The 24708-nt window shown below is 57.2% G+C and overlaps 7 protein-coding genes across 7 annotated transcripts; 4 read left to right on the top strand and 3 right to left on the bottom strand.

Moving 5' to 3' along the window:
* Positions 1-513: 513 nt before the first annotated feature.
* GLRG_01746 (FCP1-like phosphatase) lies at positions 514-3096 on the top strand (the record flags this gene model as incomplete). Its single annotated transcript, XM_008093080.1, has 1 exon — positions 514-3096. The coding sequence occupies one exon, from the start codon at positions 514-516 to the stop codon at positions 3094-3096; it is 2583 nt and encodes an 860-aa protein (XP_008091271.1).
* Positions 3097-3924: 828 nt separating this feature from the next.
* Positions 3925-4815, top strand: GLRG_01745 (GRIM-19 protein; the record flags this gene model as incomplete). Its single annotated transcript, XM_008093079.1, has 4 exons — positions 3925-3975; positions 4308-4414; positions 4492-4644; positions 4770-4815. 4 exons carry the CDS (start codon positions 3925-3927, stop codon positions 4813-4815), a joined length of 357 nt encoding a protein of 118 aa, XP_008091270.1.
* Positions 4816-6251: 1436 nt separating this feature from the next.
* GLRG_01744 (uncharacterized protein) lies at positions 6252-10148 on the bottom strand (the record flags this gene model as incomplete). Its single annotated transcript, XM_008093078.1, has 3 exons — positions 6252-8849; positions 8912-9177; positions 9242-10148. 3 exons carry the CDS (start codon positions 10146-10148, stop codon positions 6252-6254), a joined length of 3771 nt encoding a protein of 1256 aa, XP_008091269.1.
* Positions 10149-11821: 1673 nt separating this feature from the next.
* On the top strand, positions 11822-13377 carry GLRG_01743 (uncharacterized protein; the record flags this gene model as incomplete). The annotated part of the gene is made up of 2 exons (XM_008093077.1): positions 11822-12113; positions 12188-13377. 2 exons carry the CDS (start codon positions 11822-11824, stop codon positions 13375-13377), a joined length of 1482 nt encoding a protein of 493 aa, XP_008091268.1.
* A 715-nt stretch (positions 13378-14092) lies between these two features.
* GLRG_01742 (ribosomal protein L15) lies at positions 14093-15155 on the bottom strand (the record flags this gene model as incomplete). Its single annotated transcript, XM_008093076.1, has 5 exons — positions 14093-14143; positions 14200-14398; positions 14461-14506; positions 14569-14687; positions 15124-15155. 5 exons carry the CDS (start codon positions 15153-15155, stop codon positions 14093-14095), a joined length of 447 nt encoding a protein of 148 aa, XP_008091267.1.
* Positions 15156-15587: 432 nt separating this feature from the next.
* Positions 15588-18453, top strand: GLRG_01741 (DNA repair helicase; the record flags this gene model as incomplete). Its single annotated transcript, XM_008093075.1, has 4 exons — positions 15588-15755; positions 15813-16265; positions 16319-17035; positions 17098-18453. The coding sequence occupies 4 exons, from the start codon at positions 15588-15590 to the stop codon at positions 18451-18453; spliced, it is 2694 nt and encodes an 897-aa protein (XP_008091266.1).
* A 2657-nt stretch (positions 18454-21110) lies between these two features.
* On the bottom strand, positions 21111-24181 carry GLRG_01740 (uncharacterized protein; the record flags this gene model as incomplete). Its single annotated transcript, XM_008093074.1, has 6 exons — positions 21111-21786; positions 21884-22213; positions 22341-22675; positions 22737-23136; positions 23282-23739; positions 24002-24181. 6 exons carry the CDS (start codon positions 24179-24181, stop codon positions 21111-21113), a joined length of 2379 nt encoding a protein of 792 aa, XP_008091265.1.
* Between the last annotated feature and the right edge of the window lie 527 nt (positions 24182-24708).

The following is a 24708-nucleotide window of genomic DNA, read 5'->3' as shown; positions in this document are numbered from 1 at the left end:
CAACCACCACCACCAGACACGGACAGACACAAGCTCACTCTATTGTTTTTAATTGCATTTCAGGAACCCGACTTCTTCCATCCACTTGCATTGTATCCCCAAAAGTCAATTGCGCTCGCGAACCACCTGCCAGATAGATAGATACCTATCTCTACCTTACCTATTTTAGCTAGCTTCGGGGCAATGGGACTGGCCACCGTACCGGTACCTTCTCTGATCGTTGCTGGGGGACTCTCATTACTAGGTTCGTCGCATCCCCCTCCCCCCTCTCTCCTCCGACCTTCGATATGTCACCAGACCTCTCGTCGCGTCTCTTGTCGCTTCTGCTCCTGCTGCTGCTGTTGCCGCCGTTGCCGTCGCCGTCGCCGCCTCAATCCAACCCTTCCCCTTTGCATCTCATCCATCTCTGTCTCGCACGCGTGCCCGCGCGTCTCGAAGCCCACGGCGCTGACCCATCTTCATCTTTTGTCGCGACAGACTTCTAGGCAATCCCTCCAGTAACCTGCCATCACCATGGGCAAGCTACTCCCACTCGGCGCCAGGCTGCGCTACCCGATTACTGTTACGAAGCTACTCAAGAGTCCTGGCGATACCATCAAGAAGCAGGAAAGCATCCTGGAATACTCGTACAAGTCCATGCGCGAGTATGGCGACCCCATCGCCGGCGAAACTTGGCAGGAGGAGGTCACCACCATCGCCGGCTGGGATAGTCCCGCCGAGGGCACCCTCAAGGAATGGCGTCTCAAGGAGGGCATGACCCTCACGCGCGACGCCCCTTGCATGCTCGTCGAAGAGGCCTGCTCCCACGAGATCCAGTTCCAGGGCCTGTGTGCCATCTGCGGCAAGGACATGACCGAAGTCAACTGGGCCAGCGACCAGCGCGACACCCAGCGCGCCACCATCAACATGACCCACGATCAGACCGGCCTCATGGTCAGCGGCGACCTGGCCGCCCGCGCCGAGCACGAGACCCAGAAACGCCTCCTGCGCCAGCGCAAGCTGAGCCTCGTCGTCGACCTCGACCAGACCATCATCCACGCCTGCATCGAGCCCACCGTCGGCGAGTGGATGGAGGACCCGTCCAATCCAAACTACCAGGCCGTCAAGGACGTCAAGAAGTTTCAGCTCAACGACGAAGGCCCCAGGGGAATGGTCACCTCGGGATGCTGGTACTACATCAAGATGCGGCCCGGCCTCGCCGAGTTCCTCGAAAAGGTCGCCGAGCTGTACGAGCTCCACGTCTACACCATGGGCACCCGCGCCTACGCCCTCAACATTGCCAAGATCGTCGACCCTCACCAGAAACTGTTCGGTAACCGCGTCATCAGCCGTGACGAGAACGGCAGCATGATTTCCAAGAGCCTCCAGCGGCTGTTCCCCGTCAACACGAACATGGTTGTCATCATCGACGACAGAGCCGACGTCTGGCCGAACAACCGACCCAACCTCATCAAGGTCGTGCCCTACGACTTCTTCAAAGGCATCGGCGACATCAACTCCAGCTTCCTCCCCAAGAGACAGGACATCCTACCCGCGCCGACAACCGAGCCCGGAGCGACGCCCGCGCCGCCGGAAGCGCCCAAGCCTGTCGATGCCAGGCCCGACGATACGCGGCAACAACAGCAACAGCAACAGCAGCAGCAGCAGCAGCCGAACGGCAAGGTGTCAGCGCTGGACGAGCTCGTCAAAATGAGCAGCGGGGACGACAAGGTGCTGCAGGCGGCGCAGACCGGGGAGCAGGAGAAGCTGCTGGAGCAACAGATCATGGAGAGGCCCCTCCTCCACATGCAGGAGGAGCTGGACAAGCAAGACGAGCAGAAGGAGAAGGCCACATTAGACACGGAAGACGGCCCGCACATCATGACGGTGCAACATCGGTCTCAGGTTCTCCGCGACGACGATGCGGAGCTCGTCTACCTGCAACAACACCTTGCCGAGCTTCACCGCAAGTTCTACGAGGAGTACGACGAGAAGCGCGCTTCTATGCCGGCCCAACCCGCTCCGCGTAACAAAAAGACAGGCGGCGGCGGCGACGACACCAACATTGACCTCGCCGCGGTTCCGGATGTCGGTTTCGTCCTCGACACCATGAAGGCCTCGACCCTCCAAGGCACCACAATCGTGCTGTCCGGCCTGGTCCCGCTGGGCGTGGACGTGCTGCAGTCCGAGATTGGCATCCAGGCCATGAGCTTCGGCGCTCAACTATCCACAAAGGTGTCAAAGAAGGTCACCCACCTCGTCATGTCCACGTCACGGCCGCGGACGCAAAAGGTCAGGCAGGCCGCAAAGATTCCGAGCATCAAGATTGTCAGCCAGAACTGGCTGACGGACTGCCTAAGTCAATGGCAACACGTCGACGAGACACCGTACCTCGTCGCGGTCCACCCGGCAGACCGACGCCGCCATGCGGCTTCCGAGACGACGGATGCCGATACGGTGTCTGACGTGGACGACGACGATGACCTCTCCAGGCCGCATCTGACCATCATCGACGAAACGGGGGAGCACCGCATCCTCGAAGAAGACGACGACGACGCCTCGGACGAAGACGACGGCGGCCAGGACGGGGACGAAGACAACCTGATGCCCGATTTCGAGGACGGCCAGACCAGCCCGATAGACGACCTCAAAACATTTGACTGGGAGGGCGTCGACGACGAGATGAAGGAGTTTCTCGGCAGCGACGACGATGACAGTTCGGACGCAGACACGGAGAGCCGCAGCGGCGACACCGAGGTCGGCGACGAGCCGCCGTCGTCCCAGGAATCGGCCAACGGGGTCACCGGCGGCGGCGGCGGCGGCACTAAAAGAAAAGCAATGGACGACGACACGGCGTCCGACGAAGGAGGAAGCGCGCTCTCCAAGAAACAGCGCGTGGCCAAGAGCCGCGGCGCCTCCAAGCTGAGCTCCGTCAGGACGCCCAACGCCGAAGACAACGAGTCGAGCAGCCTGCCCACCCCTCAAGTCACGGGCGACGAGGAGGACGTCTCGCTCGTGCCCGACAGCGCGGCAGTGGACGGGGGCGACAACGACTTTGACGAGGACGATCTCGAGGCCGATCTCGAGGCCGAACTAGCGGCTGCCGGGGAGGACTAGTAGCAAAACTTCCCGGGGCCCGAGCCCGAACGCCGCCGTCGGTCCACAGCTGCATGCATGTAAACGCAACTGGGCGGACGCGGGGGAGGGGGAAGGGGGGTTTCTCGAAGGGGTCTTGGCAGTGGTGGAAAAGTTGGTTGGCTCTGGTTTGTTCGGTTTATACCCAGCCTTTCCGTTGGCGAAGCATGGCATGGAGTTGAGATGTGCGAATATTTTGTAGGGTTCATATGCTAGTATGGCTGTTATCATTATTTCTTGGGAGGGGGGAGATTGGCGAATTAGACGATAATGTCGGGTTGGACATGCTGTAAAGCCTAGAAATATGAGTTCACTCGGACGATCCAAGTCTGTGTGCGATCCTAAACGTGGTGACTTGAGTTGTGAGTACGGTTCCAGGCGTGTCCCGGTGTGTCTCGTTATGTCTCGATGTGTCCCGGCGTATACGTACCTTTCTCGGTGTATTCGGTCAAAAGTGGACCCGAAGGTGTGTGTGTGCGCGTGCGTGAGTCCTTACATAAGCGAGCAGCCCAATTGAGCGAATCACCGTCGACGGGAAAACAATCACACCTCAGGCAACACCTTCCCCAGTCCCTCCCAAAGCTTCGAACCGCGAGAGCTCGACGACGACGACGACGAGGACGACGACGAGGTCGACCCTTTACGCCCGATAATTCGAAAAGCAGAACTCGTTCTCCTCTACTCAATTGGACCCTCCCCGCGCCGGACGTCCCGACGGAGAGAAAGAGACCGAGAAAACAACATAATCACCTTCACAAATCCCGAGCGCAAGCCGACCGGGTTGGGTCGGTAGGAACAAATCGAGCCAAGATGCCTCAGGATATGCCGCCCGTGGGGGGATACCAGGCTGTGCAGTATAAGGTGAGTCGAGGTGATTTCCGCCTTACTGGCGGGTGGGGGGGGGGGGCGGGAGAACATTGGGCGAAAGGTCTCAGGGCATGAGGCGGATCGGAGGGAGGAGGAAGCTTCGGGGACGAAAAAGCGAACTCGGAAGAGAAAGGATATACGGGAACCGTGTCATGCGATGAGCCGTGCTGCTGGAGGGCGCTGCGTGGACTGGCACAGAAGATGGCTTCGGGGTCGGCGGGAGAGGCACTGGGCGAGAGACCACAGACGGATGCGACGAGGACTTTCTCTCTCTTTCTTTTACACTCTGTGGAAGGACATAATGCTAATCATCCTGTGGGACACAGCGCAACCTGCCCGCCCGTGGATTCCGCCCCGGCACGATGTTGCTGGGCATGGGACTGGTGATGGGATACGGATGGTACCACCTGATCAAGGGTATCCGCGAAGCCAAGTACGTTTTTCTTCCCAAACACAAGAGAGGGAACAACACCCGAGCCGGGGCAACATAAAAGTGCTGACCGATCGCAGCGAGCTCGCGAGAGAGAAGATGTGGGCGCGCATCCACCTCATCCCCCTCCTGCAGGCCGAGGAGGACCGCGACCAGGTCCGCAGGTGGTACGCCGACCAGGCGAGAGAGAAGGAGCTGCTGGGCAATAACAGCAAGGTCTACCACTCTGACAGGTACGTCGACTTTTCCCGTTTTCCGTCTTCAGCCCATCCCCCCTTCCTGTATCTTTGGATATCACCCTGTAGAGCATTTCCATGTCCAAAGGGAGAAGAGGCCACGACTGACAACATCACCACAGATTCGTCCGGCCCACTTTCGCCGTCACGCCGTCAACCAAGAACTAGATATTGCCCCGTCGTAAGATGAGTCGGGGAGAGGGGGGGAAACGCTGCTGGGGCAATACCCTGAGACGATTTGAGGGGAGAAAGAGCCGGCGAGACGCCGGCGTGTGTACATGCTATTTTTGTTTTCTTTTTTCTCTTCCGGGAACGGAGAGAGAAATGTCATGGAAAGTCCTGTTTGAATCAACCATGCCGTCTGTGCCACGGGCTTGTTGTGTGACGTTGTGACATGGTAGAGAGTAGAGTCCCCTCTCCCCCAGGCCAGACGATACTCTGTTGCCGGTGTTGGCGTGACTGTCGCCAATGCGATTCGAAGCTCTGGCCTCGTAGATGACAAGACCTTGGCAAAGCGACTTCTCTTTTCTCGTCTCCCTGGAAACACACATACACACACACTGGGTTTGGACCGCCGCAGGAGATTGTAGCCGGGGCCCGGCGGACGGTACCCTTTGAGGCGGCCGCCCCTCCGTGCCGTGCCGCCGCGTGGCTCATGGGTCTTCATCAGTCGAAGCTATACTTGCTTGTCCTCCGGGGGGGTTGCTGTGAATATGCAAGGGCCCCTATCACTTAAGCAGTTGACATCTTTAACCCTCGAGAGGGGTTAAAGTTGCAGTGAAGTCTAACATCCAGATCGGATGCGCGTAAGCCACAGGAGGGGCACAGCGGAACCCGGGCCTTGACGAGGACGGGCCTAATCGGGACGGCGTCTCTCTCGAGCTCTCGCTCAGGGTAGACGTGGCCCGGTCGAGTCCGGTTCCGTGGTGCGGTGAACACGGCTTTTGCGCGACACAAAGATGCCTCGGTTGCAGAAAAGGACTTTGAGGAGGTTCGGCACGACGCCGTATGGCTGCTGAGCACACTCTTGTCTCCATGTCGAACAGATTCCGGTGTATTCCTGGTTTAATGTCCAGACCCATCTTGACACAGTTGGAGAGGGAGCCTCATCCTTGTCGGCCCGCCATGGCATTGGAGATATATGCTGGACGGACTGGGGATACAACAACCCTCTTTCCCGTTTATAGCTCGCGGTCTGTGTATATAGTGAGCCGTGGGGAACGAGACCTAGTTCGATATTGATGAGAGCGACGCTTTCGTGTTGACGTAGGAACTATAAAGTGCCGAGACTCTAAAGGGCTCTTCAGCATAACGTTTTGCAAGTATATCAGACTTGGACCGAGACAAATCGGATATGCAGTATACTTGAATTGCACGCAGTCCGTCGCATATAGGAAGCAAGGTGATGGAAAAATCAATTCGTCAACGTCATTAAGGCTCATCATCCATACAGTGGTATACCCAAAGTGACGCAAGTCAAATAGCCAACCACCCCAGACAACACAACAAGAACCGCCAACGCCGACCCACAACCCTTCCCCTATTTTCTACACGGCCACAAGGCCCAGCTAAAATCGCCTCCATATAACGTCCGTCCCCCAACCTTACGCCCGGGACTGAATGACTCTGAAGCCCTCCGAGACAGTCTTGGCGATCTCCTCGTTCTTGTGCTGCAGCAGCCCCAGCGCGAACGCGACGTCGTTCCACTGGCGTTCCGTCTCGCAGCGGGCGAGCCTGGCCGCGAGCTTGTCGGCCAGTTGCTTGGCGTGCTTGTCCTTCTCGACGAAGCCCAGGAGGAAACGGATGATCCTGCGGAAACTCTCCTCCTCCAGGTTCTTCTCGGCGGACAACAAGCTGAACATGTCGACAAAGTGGTTGTAGACGGCGTTGTCCTTGGTGCTGAGTTCGGTGAAGAACATTCTTGCCAGATCGGCGATGCGGCGGTCCTCGTCTTCGAGGCACTTGGCCATCTCACCTAGCTGACCCTTGACCTTGACCTGACCGGCGAGGATGAGGAAGGTCAGGGTCATCAGGCAAGTACGCTTCACAGACTGGTCCTTGTCGGCCAGGCGGCGGTACAAGAAGTCCGTGTTTTCGTCAATGAGGTGGTTGAAGCACACCGCCATGTCACCAAGCGCGATGACGGCGTTGGAGCGGACCGTGGCGTTGGTCGAGCGTTCCATGATGGTGATGAGCAGCGGCAGGTTGGCCTCACAGTACTCGGAACTGACACACATGAGCTTGGCGAGGCAGAGGGTGGCAGCGGCCTGCAGCCCCTTGTCGGCGTACGTCGTGTTGTTGGCGCAGATCTCCGACACGAGGGGCCCGAACTGGGCCAGCAGGGAGTCGGGGCCGAACAGGAGCTCCCGCTCACGGATGTGCGCCATGGCCTCGGTGAAGTCGTCCTCGGTCGTGCCGCCGATGAGGTCCAGATCATCGGGCTCGTCCTTCTTGCCTGCCTGGGCCGTCGACTTGTCTGCCGTCTTTTCCTTCTCCTGGTCCTGCTTACGGCGCTTGAAGTCGAGTTCGCAGAGTTCGAGGTGCACAATTTGCTTGATGGCAACGTGGCCGACGATGAACAGAAGCTGGGACAGACCGATGGCCGCATCGCGCTTCTTCGGCTGCGAGGCAGGGGGCACCACCGTCTCATTTCCGTCCTCGTCCGCCTCGGCGGACTGGCTTTCGTCTCGCGACACCGGCCTGGAGCTCGGCTGGGAGCTCGGCTGGGAGCTTGCTCGTGACTGAGGAGCGGAAAAGACCTGCTTGGTCTTGTGGCGGATGATCTCGGAGCAGAGTATGTCGGGGTGCTTGGAAATGGCGTAGATGGCATTGATGGCCTGCTCAGCGACACCGTACCACTCCTTGCTCTCGGACGGGACCTCGGTGATGGACGCCAGCTTGGACAGAACGGCGTGATCGTTTGGCAGCCTGGAGAACTTGAGAGCAGACTCTTTTGCCTGACGGCCGGTGGGGTTGATGCGGCGGAGAGCGATGCAAGTGTACTTGGCCAGCTGGAGATCGGCACGGCCGTGGGCCCCCAAGCCGGTGCGCAGCATGGTTTCCATCTCTCCAACAACGATCTCGGGGCTCGCGGTTGCGAGCATGCCCAGGACGATGATGGCGCCACGACGTTGCGTCCTGGAAATCTCGCGCTTTTGCACGCCGTACACTTGCCAGAGCTTGGCGATGACGATGTCGGGAATCAAGCCCTGCTTCATCATGGTGCTGAGCAACTGCTCCAGCGACGTCAGCTCGGCGGGGGTGGCCCCAAAGGTCAGACTGATCATGTTCCGGGCGATGAAGTTGGCCGCGTCGTTGGAGCTGAAGGAATCGGGCGCCTCGAAGAAGAGGCGCTTGTAGACATCTATCAGGTGGCTCTGGACGCCCTTGCCCTCGTCGCTGTTGCCCTTGGTCCAGATCAAGCGCAGCATACGGCGGATGCCAACCTTGTTCTGCTCAATGTTGTATGCGTCGCCGACCTCGAAGTAGTCCATGGCCTCGATGACCTCGCTCTTGTTGCGGGAGCCGAGCAGCTGGCAGACTGTGCCGGTGGCCTCGTGAAGGACGTCGATGAACTTCAAGGCCTCGGAGTAGTACCGCCTGGTGAGGGTGAGTTTCTCAATGGCCTCGGACGTCGCGGCCTCCTCCCGTGCCTTGCGGACGGCCTCGAACTTCTGCTCGTCGGTCATGGGCTTCTGGGGCGACTGCTCAATCTGCGTCGCTTCGTCGAGCAACTCATTGTCGACCGTGGTGTTGGCGGCTCCTTCGCCCAGGCCGGGTGCCCCCTCGGGGGGTTGCAATGCGTTGAGCTCCTCGTCGACCTTGTCAAGACGGGCTTGCCAGTCCTTGCGATTGAGCTGGGCGCCGTGCATGACGGTAAAAGGATGCGTCTTGATCAAAGCGCCGAGGAGCTTGATGGCGTTCCTCCTGACGTGGCTGCTCTTGTCCTCGAGACTCCTGCATGCCATTTCGGCAGCGCGTTGGCGCCGCTTGGGGAACTTTTGCTCGAGGTCGCACAGCTTGACGTAAACCTGAATGGCCCTGCAGCGGCAGTAGGGGTTGATATCGAGGAAGCGCTCTTCCAGCACGTCGAAGAAGGCGTTGAGCTGGGACTTGTGGTTCTCGCCGCGCTCGTCCTGTTTAACCAGGTGGGCAATCATGTTTCCGCAGACTTCGATGAGAGAGCAGCGCAGCGTATATGACTATGGGGGAGTGTCAGAAAGGTTCGGCCTGAAGGGGAAGGGTACATGTTTGTTTTGTTTACCTCGCTGTCGAGCTGCTTGGCGAGCATGGTCATCTGCTTGATGACGAGTCTGGGGGCCAACTCGGAGAGCTTGACGATGAACTGGGAGACGGACTTGGGGCCCTTTGTGTCGTTTGAGTTGAACTCCTTGTTACTGAGCTCGCGCAGGATCTCGTCGGCCAGCTGGGGGTAGTCGTAGGTCTCTGCCAGGATGTAGAGGAACTCGGCCATGGGCTCGGAAAGATGCTCAAAGTAGGTCAAGTTCTGGACAATGGAAATCTGGGCAGCTATAGGAGGGGGAGTCAGTTTCATGGGCAGGGCAAGGCGGGGCGGGGTACGGCAGGAGATTACCATAGGCGTGGCCGTGGTGTTTGACGGCGATGCAGAGGACCTTGAAGGCGTGCATGCGGATGGATGTGCTCTTGACGCGCTGCTCGCTCTCGAGAACCATGTAGACGGGGCGGGTCAGCAGGCCGATGAAGGTGTCTCTTTCCGAGGTTGTGAGGAAGATCTTGGCAAGCTTCAGCTTGAGGACCTTGCTCATGATGTCGAGGGCGGACTGCAGCTGGGTTGCCGAGTCCCAGACGCCGTCCTGTCTGGGGGCGTTCTTCTTGGGCTTCCCGCGGCCCCTGGCTACGGGGGCGGTTGATGACTTCTCAGCGGCCTTGGTCTCGACGGCGGCGATGGTCCATTGCAGGAGGAAGCCGTATATCTCGAGGAGCTGTTTGTGGTGGGCGAGGGTCTCCTGTTCGTCGGGGGACTCGAGGTCGTGGTTTATAGCATCGCCCTCGGCGGCGAGGCCGGACATTACAAGGTCGAAGATCTTGCTGAGGGCATGGGTCGGCAGAAAGGCCGTGTACCTGGAAGGGTGGAAAAGTTCAGAATCATGTTCTCGCGAGGGGGCATGTTTGCGGTCACGATCACGGTCAGGGTAAGGATCAGGGTCGGGGTCCAAGGGTGGCCTGGAGGGGGGAAAAGAAAAGGAAGGGGAGGGGTCTGAAGAATAAGGGGAGACGGGTGCGCACTTTAGGAGGAATTGCAGCGAGTCGAGATGGGCACTGCGGGTGATGGCCTCGGGGTTTTCGGCGACGGCGTCGATGATGGGGTTGAGGACGGGGTTGACGACGGCGACGGTCAGACCCTCGGGGTCGTTTTCGTAGTCGAAGAGGGAGCCATCGGCCTCGGGAGTGGGGATGCTGGCGGGATCGCTCATGTAATGCTTGAGAGCATCGTTGATGTCGAAGGCGACCGAGTCCATGGCTGCGGTCTGGCTGAGGTGTGCGCACCCAGCGTCGGGAAGCGACGGAGAATCGATAGAGGGCGGGGGGATATGGAGAGGGGGGGATGGGGGGGAAGAATAAGAATGGACAAGAAGTAGGACCAAAGACGGTCAGGTAGGTCAGGATGCAGAAGAGGAGGAACCTGGTGCGCGTCCGAGTAATCCGAGTTGCTGCGGTAGGATATAGCCGCCGTGCTTCAGCTTCTGTTTCCGACTCTCTATGTCTGTGTGGTGGTGGTGGTGGTTAGTAAGGCGATGGATGCGCCGCGCCGGGGAGGAGGAACAGAAGGAGAAGGAAGAAAGACAGAGAAATAAAAACGAAAACCACAAAGGGTGGGAGAGAAAGCGCAAACAGCGACCGGACTTGTTGGCTGTGTGTGTATATGGGTGGGTGTATGTGTGCGATGGCGACGAGTGTGGCATACCACATACGGACATGAAGATTGGGTAAAGCGCCTAGCAACGAATGGTGGGAGTTTTGTTTATTGTTTTCTTTTGGCCTTTTTGGACGCGACCGGGTCAATTAACGGAGGTGCGGGGTCGTTTCTACAAGACCTGATTGGTCAGCATCCGGGCTTGGATGGCTTGTTTACCTTTGGTGTGTGTGTGTGTGTACTCACGTGGTTGTATCTGGGGCACCTAAGTACCTTCAGTACTAATGCATGTAAGGGTGTACATCGCATGGAGCTCGGCTAGCCTCTCTTCAGGGACCATCACACGGCAAAACGGCGCTGCCCCTCCACCGGGTCTGAAGCCCGATGGCACCTTGAGGTATTATGGAGGTAGCTTAGCCTTTACCTAACATATCAAACAGCTACGAGCCCGGTCAGAAATTGTGACACCTGGAAAAAATCAAATAAAAATTGTCTTGATTGGGATGAAAAACAACGGCAGAAAAGCAAATAAAGAATAAGGAAAAAGCAACCTCTCCTCCTCCTCCTCCTCCTCCTCCTCCCCTCGAAGAATACACCAATCAAGACAACAACTGGTCGATCAATTGACTGACTGACTGTTTGACTGGTCACAAACTCGACTCTCATCCGTACTATCTGCTGTCACTCCCTCCCCGGGCATACAACACGCCGATGAACAAGTCTCATTCGTTTACGCGTTGGGCTTACACGAACAATTGAAACACCACTACGGATATATACTCTACACACTACACACTACTCCGTACCTACAGTACATTAATCCTCTTCCGACTCCCCGCATACCCGCCGCCTCGGATGACGCAGTGTTCCTCCAAGCGAGATTCCTCGGCTGGCTTTGGTCAACCCAACTTGGAAGCAATCGATCAATTGACTCGTTTCGGACAGGGCCTCGACGTCCAGGCCTGGCACCGACACGATTGGGCGACGCCAACGCCAACTTCGGCGCCGACGCCACCGACAACAGCAACAACACGCAACCAACACCACCAACAATCACAGACACAGCCACAACCACAATCACAATCACAATCACAACCAAACCCTCCCACTCTACCATTACAACAACAACAACCGCCACCCCGCATCTCAGACACTGTCTCGAATAATCGCCCTCCCCCCTCTCCCTCCCATGCCCCAGCAGACGCATCAACCGCTCCCGCAGACCTGCCATTGGCCCACCGCCCATTGACCGCCGAGTCTCGACCTCCCTCTCGCTCCATGGCAATGGCCACGGCCACACGCAAACGAAGCCGCGAGGCTTTTGAAATACACCAGGATCCCCCCCACGCCCGCACCGAAGACACCGAGATGATGGCAGACTCCGAGCAGCACACCGAAGAGGTCGACGAGCAAGAAGAACCCGATGACGACGTCGAGAATGACCCCTCGGATGACACTTCCGACGACGACGACGTTGTCGACTCGGGCGTCCAGCGTGACATGGACCGTCTGCAAGACACCTTTCCCGGCTTCCGTCAAAAGTACCGTCTAATCAAGCGCATCGGCGAAGGTATATCCATCTTCCTACCCCCTCCCCTCCCCCTCCCCTCCTTTCACTCATGCTGACCGACCTACGCTCACAAGGAACCTTTTCCACCGTCTACAAGGCCGAAGACCTACAGTACGATCGCTACGACAACGACTGGGATCTTGAAGAAAAGGACAATCCCGCCCCAAAATGGACGCCGCCTCCTCTGAAGCGCCATGGAAGCCACACGTCGACATCTCGCGAACCCCGCCGACGCGCCCGTTACGTTGCCATCAAAAAGATCTACGTCACCTCGTCTCCCACACGCATCCTGAACGAGCTCGAGCTGCTGCACGACTTGAGGAACTGCGCTGCCGTCTGTCCCCTCATCACCGCCTTCCGCTCCACCGACCAGGTCATTGCCATCCTTCCCTACTTCCGCCACGAGGACTTCCGCGACTACTTCCGCCAGATGAAGGTCTCGGACATGGCCATCTACCTCCGCAGCCTGTTCACCGCCCTCAAGGCAGTCCACGAGCACAAGATTCTGCACCGCGACATCAAGCCCACCAACTTCCTCTACGACCCCCAGTCACGCCGCGGCGTCCTCGTCGACTTCGGCCTCGCCGAGCGCGAGGGCTCCGACAGCAAACCCTGCCTGTGCCGCGAGAGCAGAGAGATCCGCAAGCAGAGGATCGCCACCAGCGCGGCATCCCAGAACGGGCCCCAGCAGGGCTATCCTAAGACCGACACCCGCCCCTCGAGGAGGGCGAACCGTGCCGGCACTCGCGGCTTCCGCGCCCCCGAGGTGCTCTTCAAGTGCACCGAGCAGACGACAAAGATCGACATCTGGTCTGCCGGCGTCATTCTCCTGACCATCATGAGCAAGCGCTTCCCCTTCTTCAACAGCGCCGACGACGTCGAGGCCATGATTGAGATAGCCACCATCTTTGGCGTCAAGCGCATGAGGCAGGCCGGCCTGCTGCACGGCTGCATGTTTGAGACTAATATTCCCACCGTGGGCAACGCCGGCTTCTCCCTCGGCAAAATCATTCTCTGGTCCACCTGCCGCACCGACGGCGGCAAGGACGGCCAGCCCGGCATTCCCCTGACCGACGAGGAGAAGCTGGCCGTCGACTTTTTGGAGAACTGCATGGAGCTCGATCCCGCCCGACGCATCAGTGCCAAGGACGCGCTGGAGCACGAATTCCTCAAGGAGCCCCTACCCATACAGTCGGTCGAGCCGCCTTTCGAGGAGGATCCCGCGGAAGATGATGATGAGATGGACCTGCTAGAGGCGCAATGATAACGTTTTGGAATTCAACATGATGCGTGCGTCCTACATATCCAGACTACAGTGAGCCGTGCAGGCATGCACGTGTACGATTAGACGAGGCACAAGGGCACACATGGGAGGTTCAGAGATTGTTTTCTTTTGACGCGGAAACAGCGGGAACAGGATGCGCCAAACAGGCAACGCCCCGGTATGGCGTTGGGTATATATCGAGAGCCCGAGACCCCGGGGAACAGAGGTCTACCATATACACACCACAGCATATATAGACACATGGACAAGCGTCGAAACGAGAACAAGTCAATGTAGAAAGTAATACCATTCATTCAACCCGTTCCCGTCCGCCCTGCCCTTTTTTTCCTTTTCATGTTCCAGAGACGCCACTAAAACACGCGAGATCCAACCCCACCACAGCAGTGATGTGATGATGCTAAGACGCCATGATTGATCGAATTTGAAGAGCCTTTTTTTGTATTCGGTTCAAGTTCCCCCTGGGAAATTCTGGTCTTCATGCTATGTGAAAAGCCGGTCCACCCTCCCCTATTCCGGGAGGGGTCTTCTTTTTCCCCATGTCCTTTTTCTCGCCTACGTGCAAGATTGGCGTCAAGCTGTGGCGGTACGCCGACCGCTCATCCCGCGGCCGCATGGCCCAAATCATTCCCAGAAGTTGCTTCACCCACGTCGTGTTGCTGATGCGCGGAACCCTCCGTCATGGTGTTGACCGAGTTTACGCAACGAGCTCAACGACACCACCGGCCTCGGTGATCTTCTTCTCAGCCTGGGGACGGGGGTTAGCGGCGAAGCGGTATGGAGAAACATGATCTAGGTACTGACCAGCTTGGAAACCCAGCGGGCCTTGACGACGATGGGGACCTCGGGGAGACGGCCCTTGCCGAGGAGCTTGGAGTAGCCGAAGGGGAGGAGGTCGATGACGGGGACCTTGTCGCCCTTGCCGGCGAGGTACTCATCGCGCTTCTCAGCGGGGACGAGAGTCCAGAGCTTGTCGAGGTTGATGACAGGCTTCCAGAAGTGGCTGCCGATGGTTAGTACGTGGCGGGAGCCCGACGGAGGACCCTCTGGTCGGGGAGTACATACTTCTGCTGCTTGTGGAAGTAGCGCATACCAACCTTACCGAAGTAACCTGTGAAACTGGTCAGCCATCGGGGTTCATGTTTCTCGTGCCGAGGGGAACGTGGGACATACCAGGGTGGTACTTGTCGAGGTTGGTGCGGTGGTGGTGCTGACCACCGGCCAGACCACGACCACCGGGGTGCTTGCGGTGCTTGCCAACACGTCCGTGACCGGCGGAGACGTGTCCGCGGCTGGAGAGAGAAGAGAAAGTCAGCTTCCGGGTACATTTGGAAACGAAGACATTTCTCCCAGGATCGCAGACGGCAGAGTTGGCGGTGTCCATCCCACCGTTGCGTGGTGTGCTCTCTCGAGCATCCACGACGATGTTTGGGATGGTGTCCCTCCTTTTTACTGGAGGAGCAATGTTGACGCCCTTGTTTTCAACATGCTCGACTCCCTCTGCCGCCGCGCCTGCATCACAACATTCCTTGTTTGCCTCCTCTTTCTCAAGGTTCCATGTCCCCATCGGCGAACGGACAACGACAACGACGACGACCAAGTCGCCCCCAGCTTCGAATCGTATCGACTGGGCGAGCTCGCGCGCGCGTGCGGCGACGTTGCCGCCGCCGCGAGGACGTGGACCTGAATTATTGCATCGGAGCGGGACGGGAAGATGATGAGACGTACTGCTTGCGGGTGCGCGAGAATCGGGTAGGCATGGCGACGGCTGTTGGGGTGGTCGACTTGGGGTTAGTATCGCTGAGGAAACTTCTCTTTGCAAAAGTTCGCGGGACAAATAGAATTTGTGAGGGTCGTTTTGCGCCCCGGCGTAGCTTCGGGAAAACCGCTAAGCGGGTGGAGGGCAAGCCCTACCTGGCCCGTGCTCTTGCCCTACATGCCGATGTGTTTGCTTATCTAATCACATCCGGCCCTCCATGTCACCGAGCTCACCGACTGTTTGGACCGTGCGTCTGTCAGACCGAGATGCCGCTGAGCGCCGTCACCCCTGGCGATACCGCCCCCACCTACCGGCTTAAGCCCATGTTGATATCAAACAAACTCACGATCGATGTCCGTTCGGCTGAGCATCGAGCCTTTCTCTGCCTCGGCTGCTTGATCCTTGCTTCCAAGCTTGGCTTGCATCCCTCAACATGGCTGATCATGCTGTTGGCGACACGGAGCTGTCTGTGCCGGACAGTATTGACTTCAACCACCCTTACACGCCCTATGATGTGCAGACTGACTTCATGAAGGCCGCTTATCGCGTGCTGCAACGTGGCAATGGACAAGTCGGCATCCTCGAGAGTCCGACAGGCACGGTACGAGCCAACGGCATAACAGCATTGCAGCCGCGTCTCATACTGACTATTATCCAGGGCAAATCCCTCTCCCTGATATGCGCCTCGTTGACGTGGCTTCGGAACCAGCGTGTCGAGGAACATGAGGCGTCTCTCAAAGTCAACATGGACGACTTCAAAGATGAGCCGGGTTGGATCGTGGAGCAGATGCTCCGGCGCAAGAGAGAGGAGCTGGCCCGGACTTGGGAGGAGCGAGAGAAGAAACTGGAGCAGATCCGTCAGAAGGAGAAGGCCGTCGAGGCTCGCAGCGCCAAGCGACGTCGTTTCGACGATGGGCCCTCTGGGCCGAAGCTGCGCGGTGCCGACCAGGACGATGATGAGTGGCTGCTTGATGAAGCAGATGCATCTGGCCCAAGCGATGGAGACGCCATGAGCGGCCTCAGCAAGGAGACCAAAGATATTCTGACGAGGTTCGGTCTGGGCAACCTCAAAGCGGAGCAAGAGGAGGACAAGATCGCCGATGGAATCAAGGTGCGCAAAGCCCCTGTTCCTGCCGGGCACGTTTGTAACATGACTCCCACCAGATATACTATACGTCGAGAACGCACTCTCAACTCACACAATTTATCCATGAACTGCGACGGCCCACATTCCCATCGTCCATACCGCCATCCGTCGTGCAAGGCCGAAGTAAAGGCGAGGATGCCGCCAAAGAGCCGGTCAAACACCTCCCCCTGTCGTCACGCCAAAAGCTCTGCATCAACCCGTCCGTGGCACGTCTGGGCACTCTCTCTGCCATCAACGACCGGTGCTCGGAGCTCCAGAAACCCAAATCCAAGGACAAGTGCCCTTACACGCTGAAGGAAGACAACGTGGCCCAGACGCATCAGTTCAGGGACACTGCCCACGCCACGCTGCCCGATATCGAGGATCTCTATCATCTCGGCAAGAAGCTGTCGATCTGCCCGTACTATGCCTCCCGAGCCGCCGTTGCGGGCGCCGAGATCATCACTCTGCCCTACCCCTTGCTTCTGCAGAAGAACGCGCGAGACGCCCTCGGCATCAAGCTGGAGGGCAACGTCGTCATTGTCGACGAGGCTCACAACATCATGGACGCGGTGGCCAACGTGTATGCGTCCGAGATAAAGCTGAGCGAGCTGAGACAGGCGCGGCAGATGCTCGGCGTCTACGTGAGGAGATTCGGCAAAAAGCTCAAGGGAGAGAACCGCGTCATGGTCGGACAGGTGGGCAGGGTCATTGAGGGCCTCAGTGAGTGGATGGATGGGCAATCGAAGCTCAAGGTATGCTGCTGCTGCCCCTCCTCATCCTCTTCTCTGCATTTGTGCCGCTGACCGTCCCGCAGAGTACTCAAGGCATCGTAGACTCCAAAGTTCTCCTCCGCTGCAAGGGCGTGGACCAGATCAACCTCTTCAGGTTGGTTCAGTATATCCAAGAGTCGAAGCTGGCCTATAAGATTGAGAGCTACGTCGCGCATGTCGAAGAGGAAGCGGTTGGCGCCGGCCATGGCAAGCCGCCGTCGAGATCATCCGCGCCTGTTCTCCACACTCTTTCCTCATTTCTCATCTCTCTCACCAATCTCAGTTCCGAGGGTCGGATATTCTACGAAAAGCTGGCGACCGACCCGCCGGATATACAGCTCTCGTACCTTCTGCTATCCCCAACTCACGCCTTCTCGTCCATCGCTACGAGTGCCAGGGCCGTTATCCTCGCAGGCGGCACCATGTCTCCCTTTAACGACTACAAGTCGCATCTTTTCCCGTACCTGCCGGAATCCAAGCTGACAACACTCAGCTGTGGTCACGTTATCCCACCGTCAAACCTGTGCGTGTGGACATTGGCAGGGCCGGAACCGGGTCCTAATCGGGACATTAATTCAACCTTTGAGTTCAGCTTCCAACGAAGGGGCGAAGCGTCAACAATGAGCAACCTGGGAATGGCCATCCTGAACATGTGCAATGTTGTTCCCGACGGCGTGGTCGTGTTCTTCCCTAGCTACGGATACTTGGAGGAGGTGGTTACTGCATGGAAAGGGGCTGGGCCGCGGAACAGCCAGGGTCAGAACGGCGCCAGTTCGATCTGGGACCGTTTGCAGCAGAGAAAGGCGGTTTTCAGCGAGACTCGCGGCGGCTCCAGTGACGAGGTGTTGGAAGCGTACAGCCGGGCCATATTGGGTGACGGCAGCGAGCCGCACTCGGGAGCGGCAGCTAAACCTCGTGGTGCTCTGCTTCTAAGCGTCGTCGGCGGTAAGATGAGCGAGGGCATCAACTTCTCGGACCGGCTGGGTCGCTGTGTCATCATCGTGGGCCTACCGTACCCCAACATTAACTCTCCCGAGTGGAAGGCCAAGACGGAATACATCGAGAGCACGACCGTCCAGCGACTGACGGACCCGTCGTTAGGGACCGCGCAGATGGCGAGAGAAGAGGCGGAGGCGGTCGCGAAGCAGGCGGCCAGGGACTTTTACGAGAACGCGTGCATGAGGGCGGTAAACCAGAGTATCGGCCGAGCCATCCGGCATCAGGGAGACTATGCGGCCATCGTGCTCGTAGATCGCAGATATGGCACAGACAGGATCCGAGAGAAGCTCCCAGGTTGGATTCGCGGGGGTCTAAACGGTGATAGCCACGAAAAGGGGCTGCCTCAACTGATGGGAGCGTTGAGTGGCTTCTTTCGGTCGAAGCGGATGGGTCCGTCGTGATTTGGAGAAGGCCGGTAAGACACTGTGGACCTTTTTTGCTATTTTTTATTTTTTATTATTTTATTGTTTTCCCAATCTGCATATCCCGTCAGACATCGGGATCGCGGGGCAATCATCGAGATGGTCTGCAGGCGATTCGTTGGCGCCGGCGTCTGGCTCTGCGGTCCCAGCAAGATCCATCCAGATGACCAAACAATGTGGAGACGCCAACAATCCAACGAGCAACGGCATCTGTATAAGAGTACGGATAGGCAGGGTATGAATTATGCATAGAAACTCAGGCGACAATCCACGGCCCCTTGTCCAACCCCCCCCTCCCCCCTCTGTTGGGTAGGTATCATTGGGCCGTAAGCGGCAATGGGCGAGACGTTTAGCTTGCTCTTCCCGCCGAGCGCAAAGCCGCAAATCAGGGATTCAACTGTGAATCGTTAAAAAGTTTCTGGGCCCTTGGAAAGGGTTACTTGCCACGCCGACTCTGTTGTCAGGTGGCGCCATTATTATCCCACAGCACCTGTCCCGGTCTTTGGAAGCTTGGATGGGGTCGGCGAGAGGGGGGGCGATGACACGTCTCTGAAGTCAAGACGGGAGGGATTGATATCGATAGAAAACTAACTACAGGTGGTGTACAGGGGTTCTCGGAGCGTACGAAGCCATGAGAATCTTATTATCCTTGACCCGGTGGATGCATCCATCTGCCCTCATATCGGCGAGACCCTGAAAAATGGCGTGGAACCAAGTGAATCGGAAGAGGCTTAGACCATAAGTGACGAAGCGATTGCGTGCCAGATTCGATAGTAGGAAGGTTACACGTGGACGAAGCCTTACGCGTGCAGAAGTGAAACAGGTTGAGTAGACAGTGAGGATACCACTTGCATCTAACACTGGCTACATTGCAGTCGAACCGCACCTGGTAGTCAGATTCTTGAGTGACTCGGCTCGCTAGGATCAAACCCCAAATCGGCGTCGTCCGAAGTTCGGAGCACCCTCCGGCGGGCACCCCCCCCCTGATGACTGACGAAGGCGGGCGAGATAAGAAAGCTATAGAATCATAGAGACCATAACCACCAATCACATGTCGGGAATAGAACGGAGGCCCTCCCAGCCAATACGGGACGAACGGAGAGCAATCCGCCAATGGCAGTAACTCCTCAGGCGAGGGTTGCCCCCTTTCTCCTCGTCATCCGTCTCAGTAGTGATAGTACCTAGTAGTAGCAGCAGTAGTTCTCATTCTTCTCCAATCACAGACAACACAAATCCCTTTCTACTAGGTATGTACATGGCGGTTTGTTGTCTCGGAGCCGGGCAAAACCACCGAAACGCTACAAGTGACTTCCCCTCTATTGGCGAGATAAACCCGTTTGTACTGGGGAGAAAAAACCTGCTGCTTAGCCCCGGCAGCGTGGGCAAGCATCACTTCCAAGCTATCCTTGGTAGGCCATCTTCGTGGTCGCATTCGCTTTTGACCGTCCGTATCCATCGGCTTTGCTGGGTCATTTTCATGGTTCCCGCGGTGCCCCGTGTCGAAGACGGCATTTAAAAACGAGGTAGTGCTAGTATTGCATAGATAATTATACGTTTATCTTTGAACCGGTACTGACAACCCCCCCCTCTCTCTCTCCCGTCCCAAGCTGTTTCAACCCTGTCCTCGTTCCTCTCTCTTCTGCTGCTTCCTTGGATGAATGCACTTGTTCTAGCTCTTTTCTTCCGCCGCGGTGGTTTTTCGCCTTTTGTTTGTTATTGTGTTGTTATGGCCTATTACCCAGACACGGCCCACGTAAGTTGCGGGCCCTGGCAACTGCGAGTACGGATACACTACTCCGTACAGAGAAACTGAACTGGGGTTGAGAAACTATTTGGACATGCCAGCGCGCACACCCCGTGTCCCACTGCCCTTCTATATCTGAATTCCCAAACATAACCGTCTTCCGTCGCGCGTGACATGAGCAATACTATTACGGAACCGACTGGCCTTCCGATACATCCGATATACAGCCCCGAGAACCCGAATCAACATCACGGCCGAGGAACGAACGAAAACGAGATAATACCAAGAGGAGCTTTGGAAGACGCTCGTATCCCTGGAAGTGCCGGCGGCCGCGATCTGGTGCCGTCTCCCTTAGTGCCTTGTCGCTGAACCGAACATTGGTCAACCCCTCCTGAGCGTTGCTGCGGTTCATACACCACCTCGCCCATCGCCCGAGCCCAACGAGTTGCCCTACGAATCACTTGGAGGGTAACCAGACGAAAGAAAAGCATGCTGGCGTGTCCATCTGCAACTAGCGAGATGTGTTGTCCTCGGAGCAAAAGACGCGAATGGTCGCTAACCACGAGCACACGAGATAGTCTTGCTGCAACGTTTCGGTCTAGTTTCCATTTTGTTGAAAATGTCCATATAGCTTTTCCTGCCCGTCACCATCTCTGAAAACCCGAAGATACCCACGCCTCCCTCTCCTCCCCCACTGATTGAAAAGCATCCCAAGGAGCCCCGAGCTCCATCACAGGCCACCGTGTACTTTCCGGGCCGACCTTGACAAAGTGACTTATGGAAACCGATGTCGTCAAGTCGGCGTTGATCTTGCAACCCTCTGCTGACAGCGCGCCCTTGGACCTCCCCCCTCCCTTGCTGAATCAAAAAGACGTGTTCGACTCTGGGGCGTTCACACCGAGTCCCTCGCCTCTGCTTGCCCAGCGGCTTGAACATCGCCGTCGGAATTGAAAGCCTCGCTCGAGATCTCTGGTGCCTCCCTCCCCGACGTTACCACCGTGAATTCGTTGAGGATTGCGAGCTCCTCAAACTCGGCCGCAAGACTGTCGACGTGTGCTGCCGTCGGGTTCATCGTCGCGAGATCGAGGTCGACGACGAATGGCGCCTGCACTTCGTCCGAGCCCCGGTGGTGCTTCGCATTCTCGTTCGAGTCTTTGATGATGGCCCTCGCCTCCGAAGATTCCAACAGACCTTCCCGTAGCGCCATCGACAGCAGGCTTCGGACGATTCCCTGCGACAGCCGGAACGGCCTGTGTAGCCTCTGGTAGCCCAGGATACAGGCGCGCAAGTCGGCCAGCTTCTCCGAGTTCTCGGTGACATGCGCCAGTTCTCGAAGGGCGGCGTTTGCAAAGTAAAGGAGCGCAGTGCTCCAGAGGAAGCTGTGGGACGCAGAACTGCACTTCTGGAGGTAAGTGATGGCGATCTGCCCCAACTGAGCGGTGGAAGCGAGGCAGATGGCCTCGGGGGACGCCTGCTGGGAAGTAAAGGACTCGAGCCGGATCCGCATCGCGTCGCCATATTGAACCAAAGGGCGGAATAGATCGAGCACAAATGCGTGCAAGTAGATGCTGTTTTCGACCCTGCATTAGCCTGTGTTCTTGTCGTCGACAGCTGGGCTTCCTCCCAACGGCGCATGGACAGTCTTGCAACAAGGTCAATACTTACTGCAGAAGCAGAACGTGATGGGAGCTGTCCCCGCTTCTCACCATTTCCAGCGGCAGGTTGTCGGCCCATTCCAGATATCGTCTGTACAGCACCTCCATGTGCTCAACCATGCTGTAGCCCCCGACTCGCAAAGTGTTGCCGTAGTTCATCCATATCATCTCGTGCGCAATCAGGGCCAGTTTACATACGTGTGGGAATGCAGTCCCCATGTAGGCTGGGAAGTGCGGTCCGCTGGGAGACTTTGCGTCTTCGCAATCGTCTGCGTCCCCCGGAATCGGCATCCTCGGCGGGTAGGCTATCTTGCATGTCTGGTTTTGCGCGCATCGTGTTCTTCGTAGTCATCACGTCAGCTGTCAAGGAGCAGAGCCAAGGAGGGGGAGACGATGTCATCTTTTGGTATCCCCGGGCACCGCAGAGCGAATTTTCTGCAAAACTTTGGACGAATCGAAGAACGTACGTGATGTAAACGAAACCTCCCCAGGCTGTTTGCCCGAGAGATTTCTCCCAGAGGACGTCAGAGGCTCCGTTTGGCCACCTCACAGACATAGCCTCGTCTGCAATGCCGAATAATCCTATGCTTTTGGCAAGGTCGATGGCGCGGTCCAAATATCCGGTAGCATCGGTGGCGCTTCTCGCGTGGCAGGTTGACGACATGCTCAAGTAGAGCAAAGCAGCCACCGTATTGGGAGTCGCCAGTCCCATCGCTGTCTCGTGCTCCAAAAGTAGTGTCGCCTCGTCGTAGAAAGCAAAACTCCAACTCGTCGCCTCCAACTCATATGCCGTGTAAGCCTGCTGTAACACGTTACGATACGTTAGTTATCTGTATCTCTCGAGCAGAGAATTTCCATCTCACACAAGCCCAGCTGAGTAAGGAGCTAACAAGTAGCCTGGAGCAGAAGCGGGTTCCTCCAGAAACCAGGTCGGCGAGGAAAAGATCGACGTCGAATAGCGCCGTGATCGCATGGTCGGTTTCGAGGTATAGAGAAAGGGTTCTCCTGGCTGCTAAAATGGGGATATTTACCCCCGTCCATGCCAGGACGTCCGCATTGAGCAGCCTCTCGTCGCAAAGAGGCGGAAAATCCGGTATGGAAGCCTCCCTGCTGCCCGGCTTGCTTTGAGCATTGAAGTTGAGACTGACGCTACTGTCTCTGGAATCCGCCGCCGGCATGATACGAGTCTTGCCTGCGCCTGAAGGCGACTCCGAATCCGTGGGAGGGAGAGGAGACGGGGTGTCGGTTGACATTGGCGAACGTCTAGACGGTCATGGTTAAATTCAGTCTCCCGGAACAAGCTTGCATCACACGCAACAACGTTGGACCATGATCAGGAGCCACCACTAGATGGCTTGGCGACAACCGTTGGTTGAAAAAGCTTCTTTGCAACAAAAAATCAACTTACCCCGCAGAGGGTGAATCAAAGGCAGCGCTTGGAGCGATCCTCATGGCCAAGTCGAAATCCATGTGTGGGAGTTCAGTAGGAGCCCAGGGTGAGTAGGCAACGGCGTGACGCACCATCAGCTCGAACTCGAGGGAAGTCTGGTTGGGAGGAGAAACCGCGTGAAGCAGCCCGTGAAATGGACCGTCATTGGCGGAATGCAGTTGTCCCCGGAGGGTATTGACGATGTTTCCAACATCTCGTCCTGCCCGTAATTGCCGAAGGACGTCCCGGGCCTCGTCATCGGGCACAGAACGAAGGAGGTCGAGCAGCTCAGCCGAATATTTTTGATTCCTTGCCGTGGCCTCGTCAAGCAATTTCATGCCTGGAGGAATGGAATTCAGGACCGTTTTGGAGATGGTAGCATATTCGCAGACAAGGCCGCGGCGTTTGCAATGGCTGCAGGGCTGCAGACCATTGCACTAAGATCGAGTCAGCACCATAAAAGAGGAAGGGAGGAAAGAAACAAAGAGGATGTTGCCTCCTGTAAAGCAGCGAACATCTTTTTTAGTGGCCTGTATACCCTCCAGCTACCATCCGTGAACGCTCTCTCAAGTATGTCCACAGAGGACTGGCAAATAGAGTTGCCGTAGGCAAATGTTCAAATCTCGACCCACAACCGGCAAACGCACCACGGCTAAAGACTTGGGATCCAGGAGCTAGAGTTGAGGCACGAGAACATACCCCTATCTTCTTCTCGCGGCAGCTGTTGCATGCTTTAGTAGTCGCCCGGCGCTTTCGCTTGGAGCCCTCTTGACCGCCAGAGCCCCCGAAGGCGGCTTCCCCATTGTCGTCGGTGAGATATATCGTGGAAGTATTCGGAGGACCTGGAAGGATGTTTCTGTACTTGCGTTCTGGTTGCATGGGCTGCTGAGGTTCGAGATGGGAGCGTCTCGAGGCCGGGAAGGTGTTGTAAACTTGCCGGCGGATCGATTGAGGGAGTAATAAGGGAAGTTGACAAGGGTGGGAGAAAACGACTTCATACTAGTCTGTGATCCACCGATGGTACTCCGTACTTATCTGTAGTTGTGTGTGAAGGCGTCAGAGACGGAAGCGCAACAATGGAAAAGGCTTCAACCGCCGAGGCTCACACTCTCTCTGTCTGTACGAATACAGGCTCACTCTATACACCAGGTCTGTGAAATAAGTGGAGGGTGAAGGCATTGTGTCGTGTTGGTGGCAGCAAGGGGGAGGGGGGGGACCCAAGCGGACAAAAGTACCTGAGCACCAGTTTCTCTTGCTGATGGCGGCCTGACATGGTACTCGAAAATGTCCCACACTGTGTTCCTTAGCCGCGGCCGCCAAGTTCCCACAATGGGTTTAGATGACATACAGTCATGTGCGCCTTTGCCTTACTTCGATATACGTTGGACGTAAGAACACGGTTTGCA

The sequence above is a fragment of the Colletotrichum graminicola genome (genome assembly GCF_000149035.1).
Source record: "Colletotrichum graminicola M1.001 genomic scaffold supercont1.7, whole genome shotgun sequence".
Classification (NCBI taxonomy): Eukaryota; Fungi; Ascomycota; class Sordariomycetes; order Glomerellales; family Glomerellaceae; genus Colletotrichum; species Colletotrichum graminicola.
Note: the sequence above shows the minus strand (reverse complement) of the source record. Positions and strands in the feature narration are given on the sequence as shown.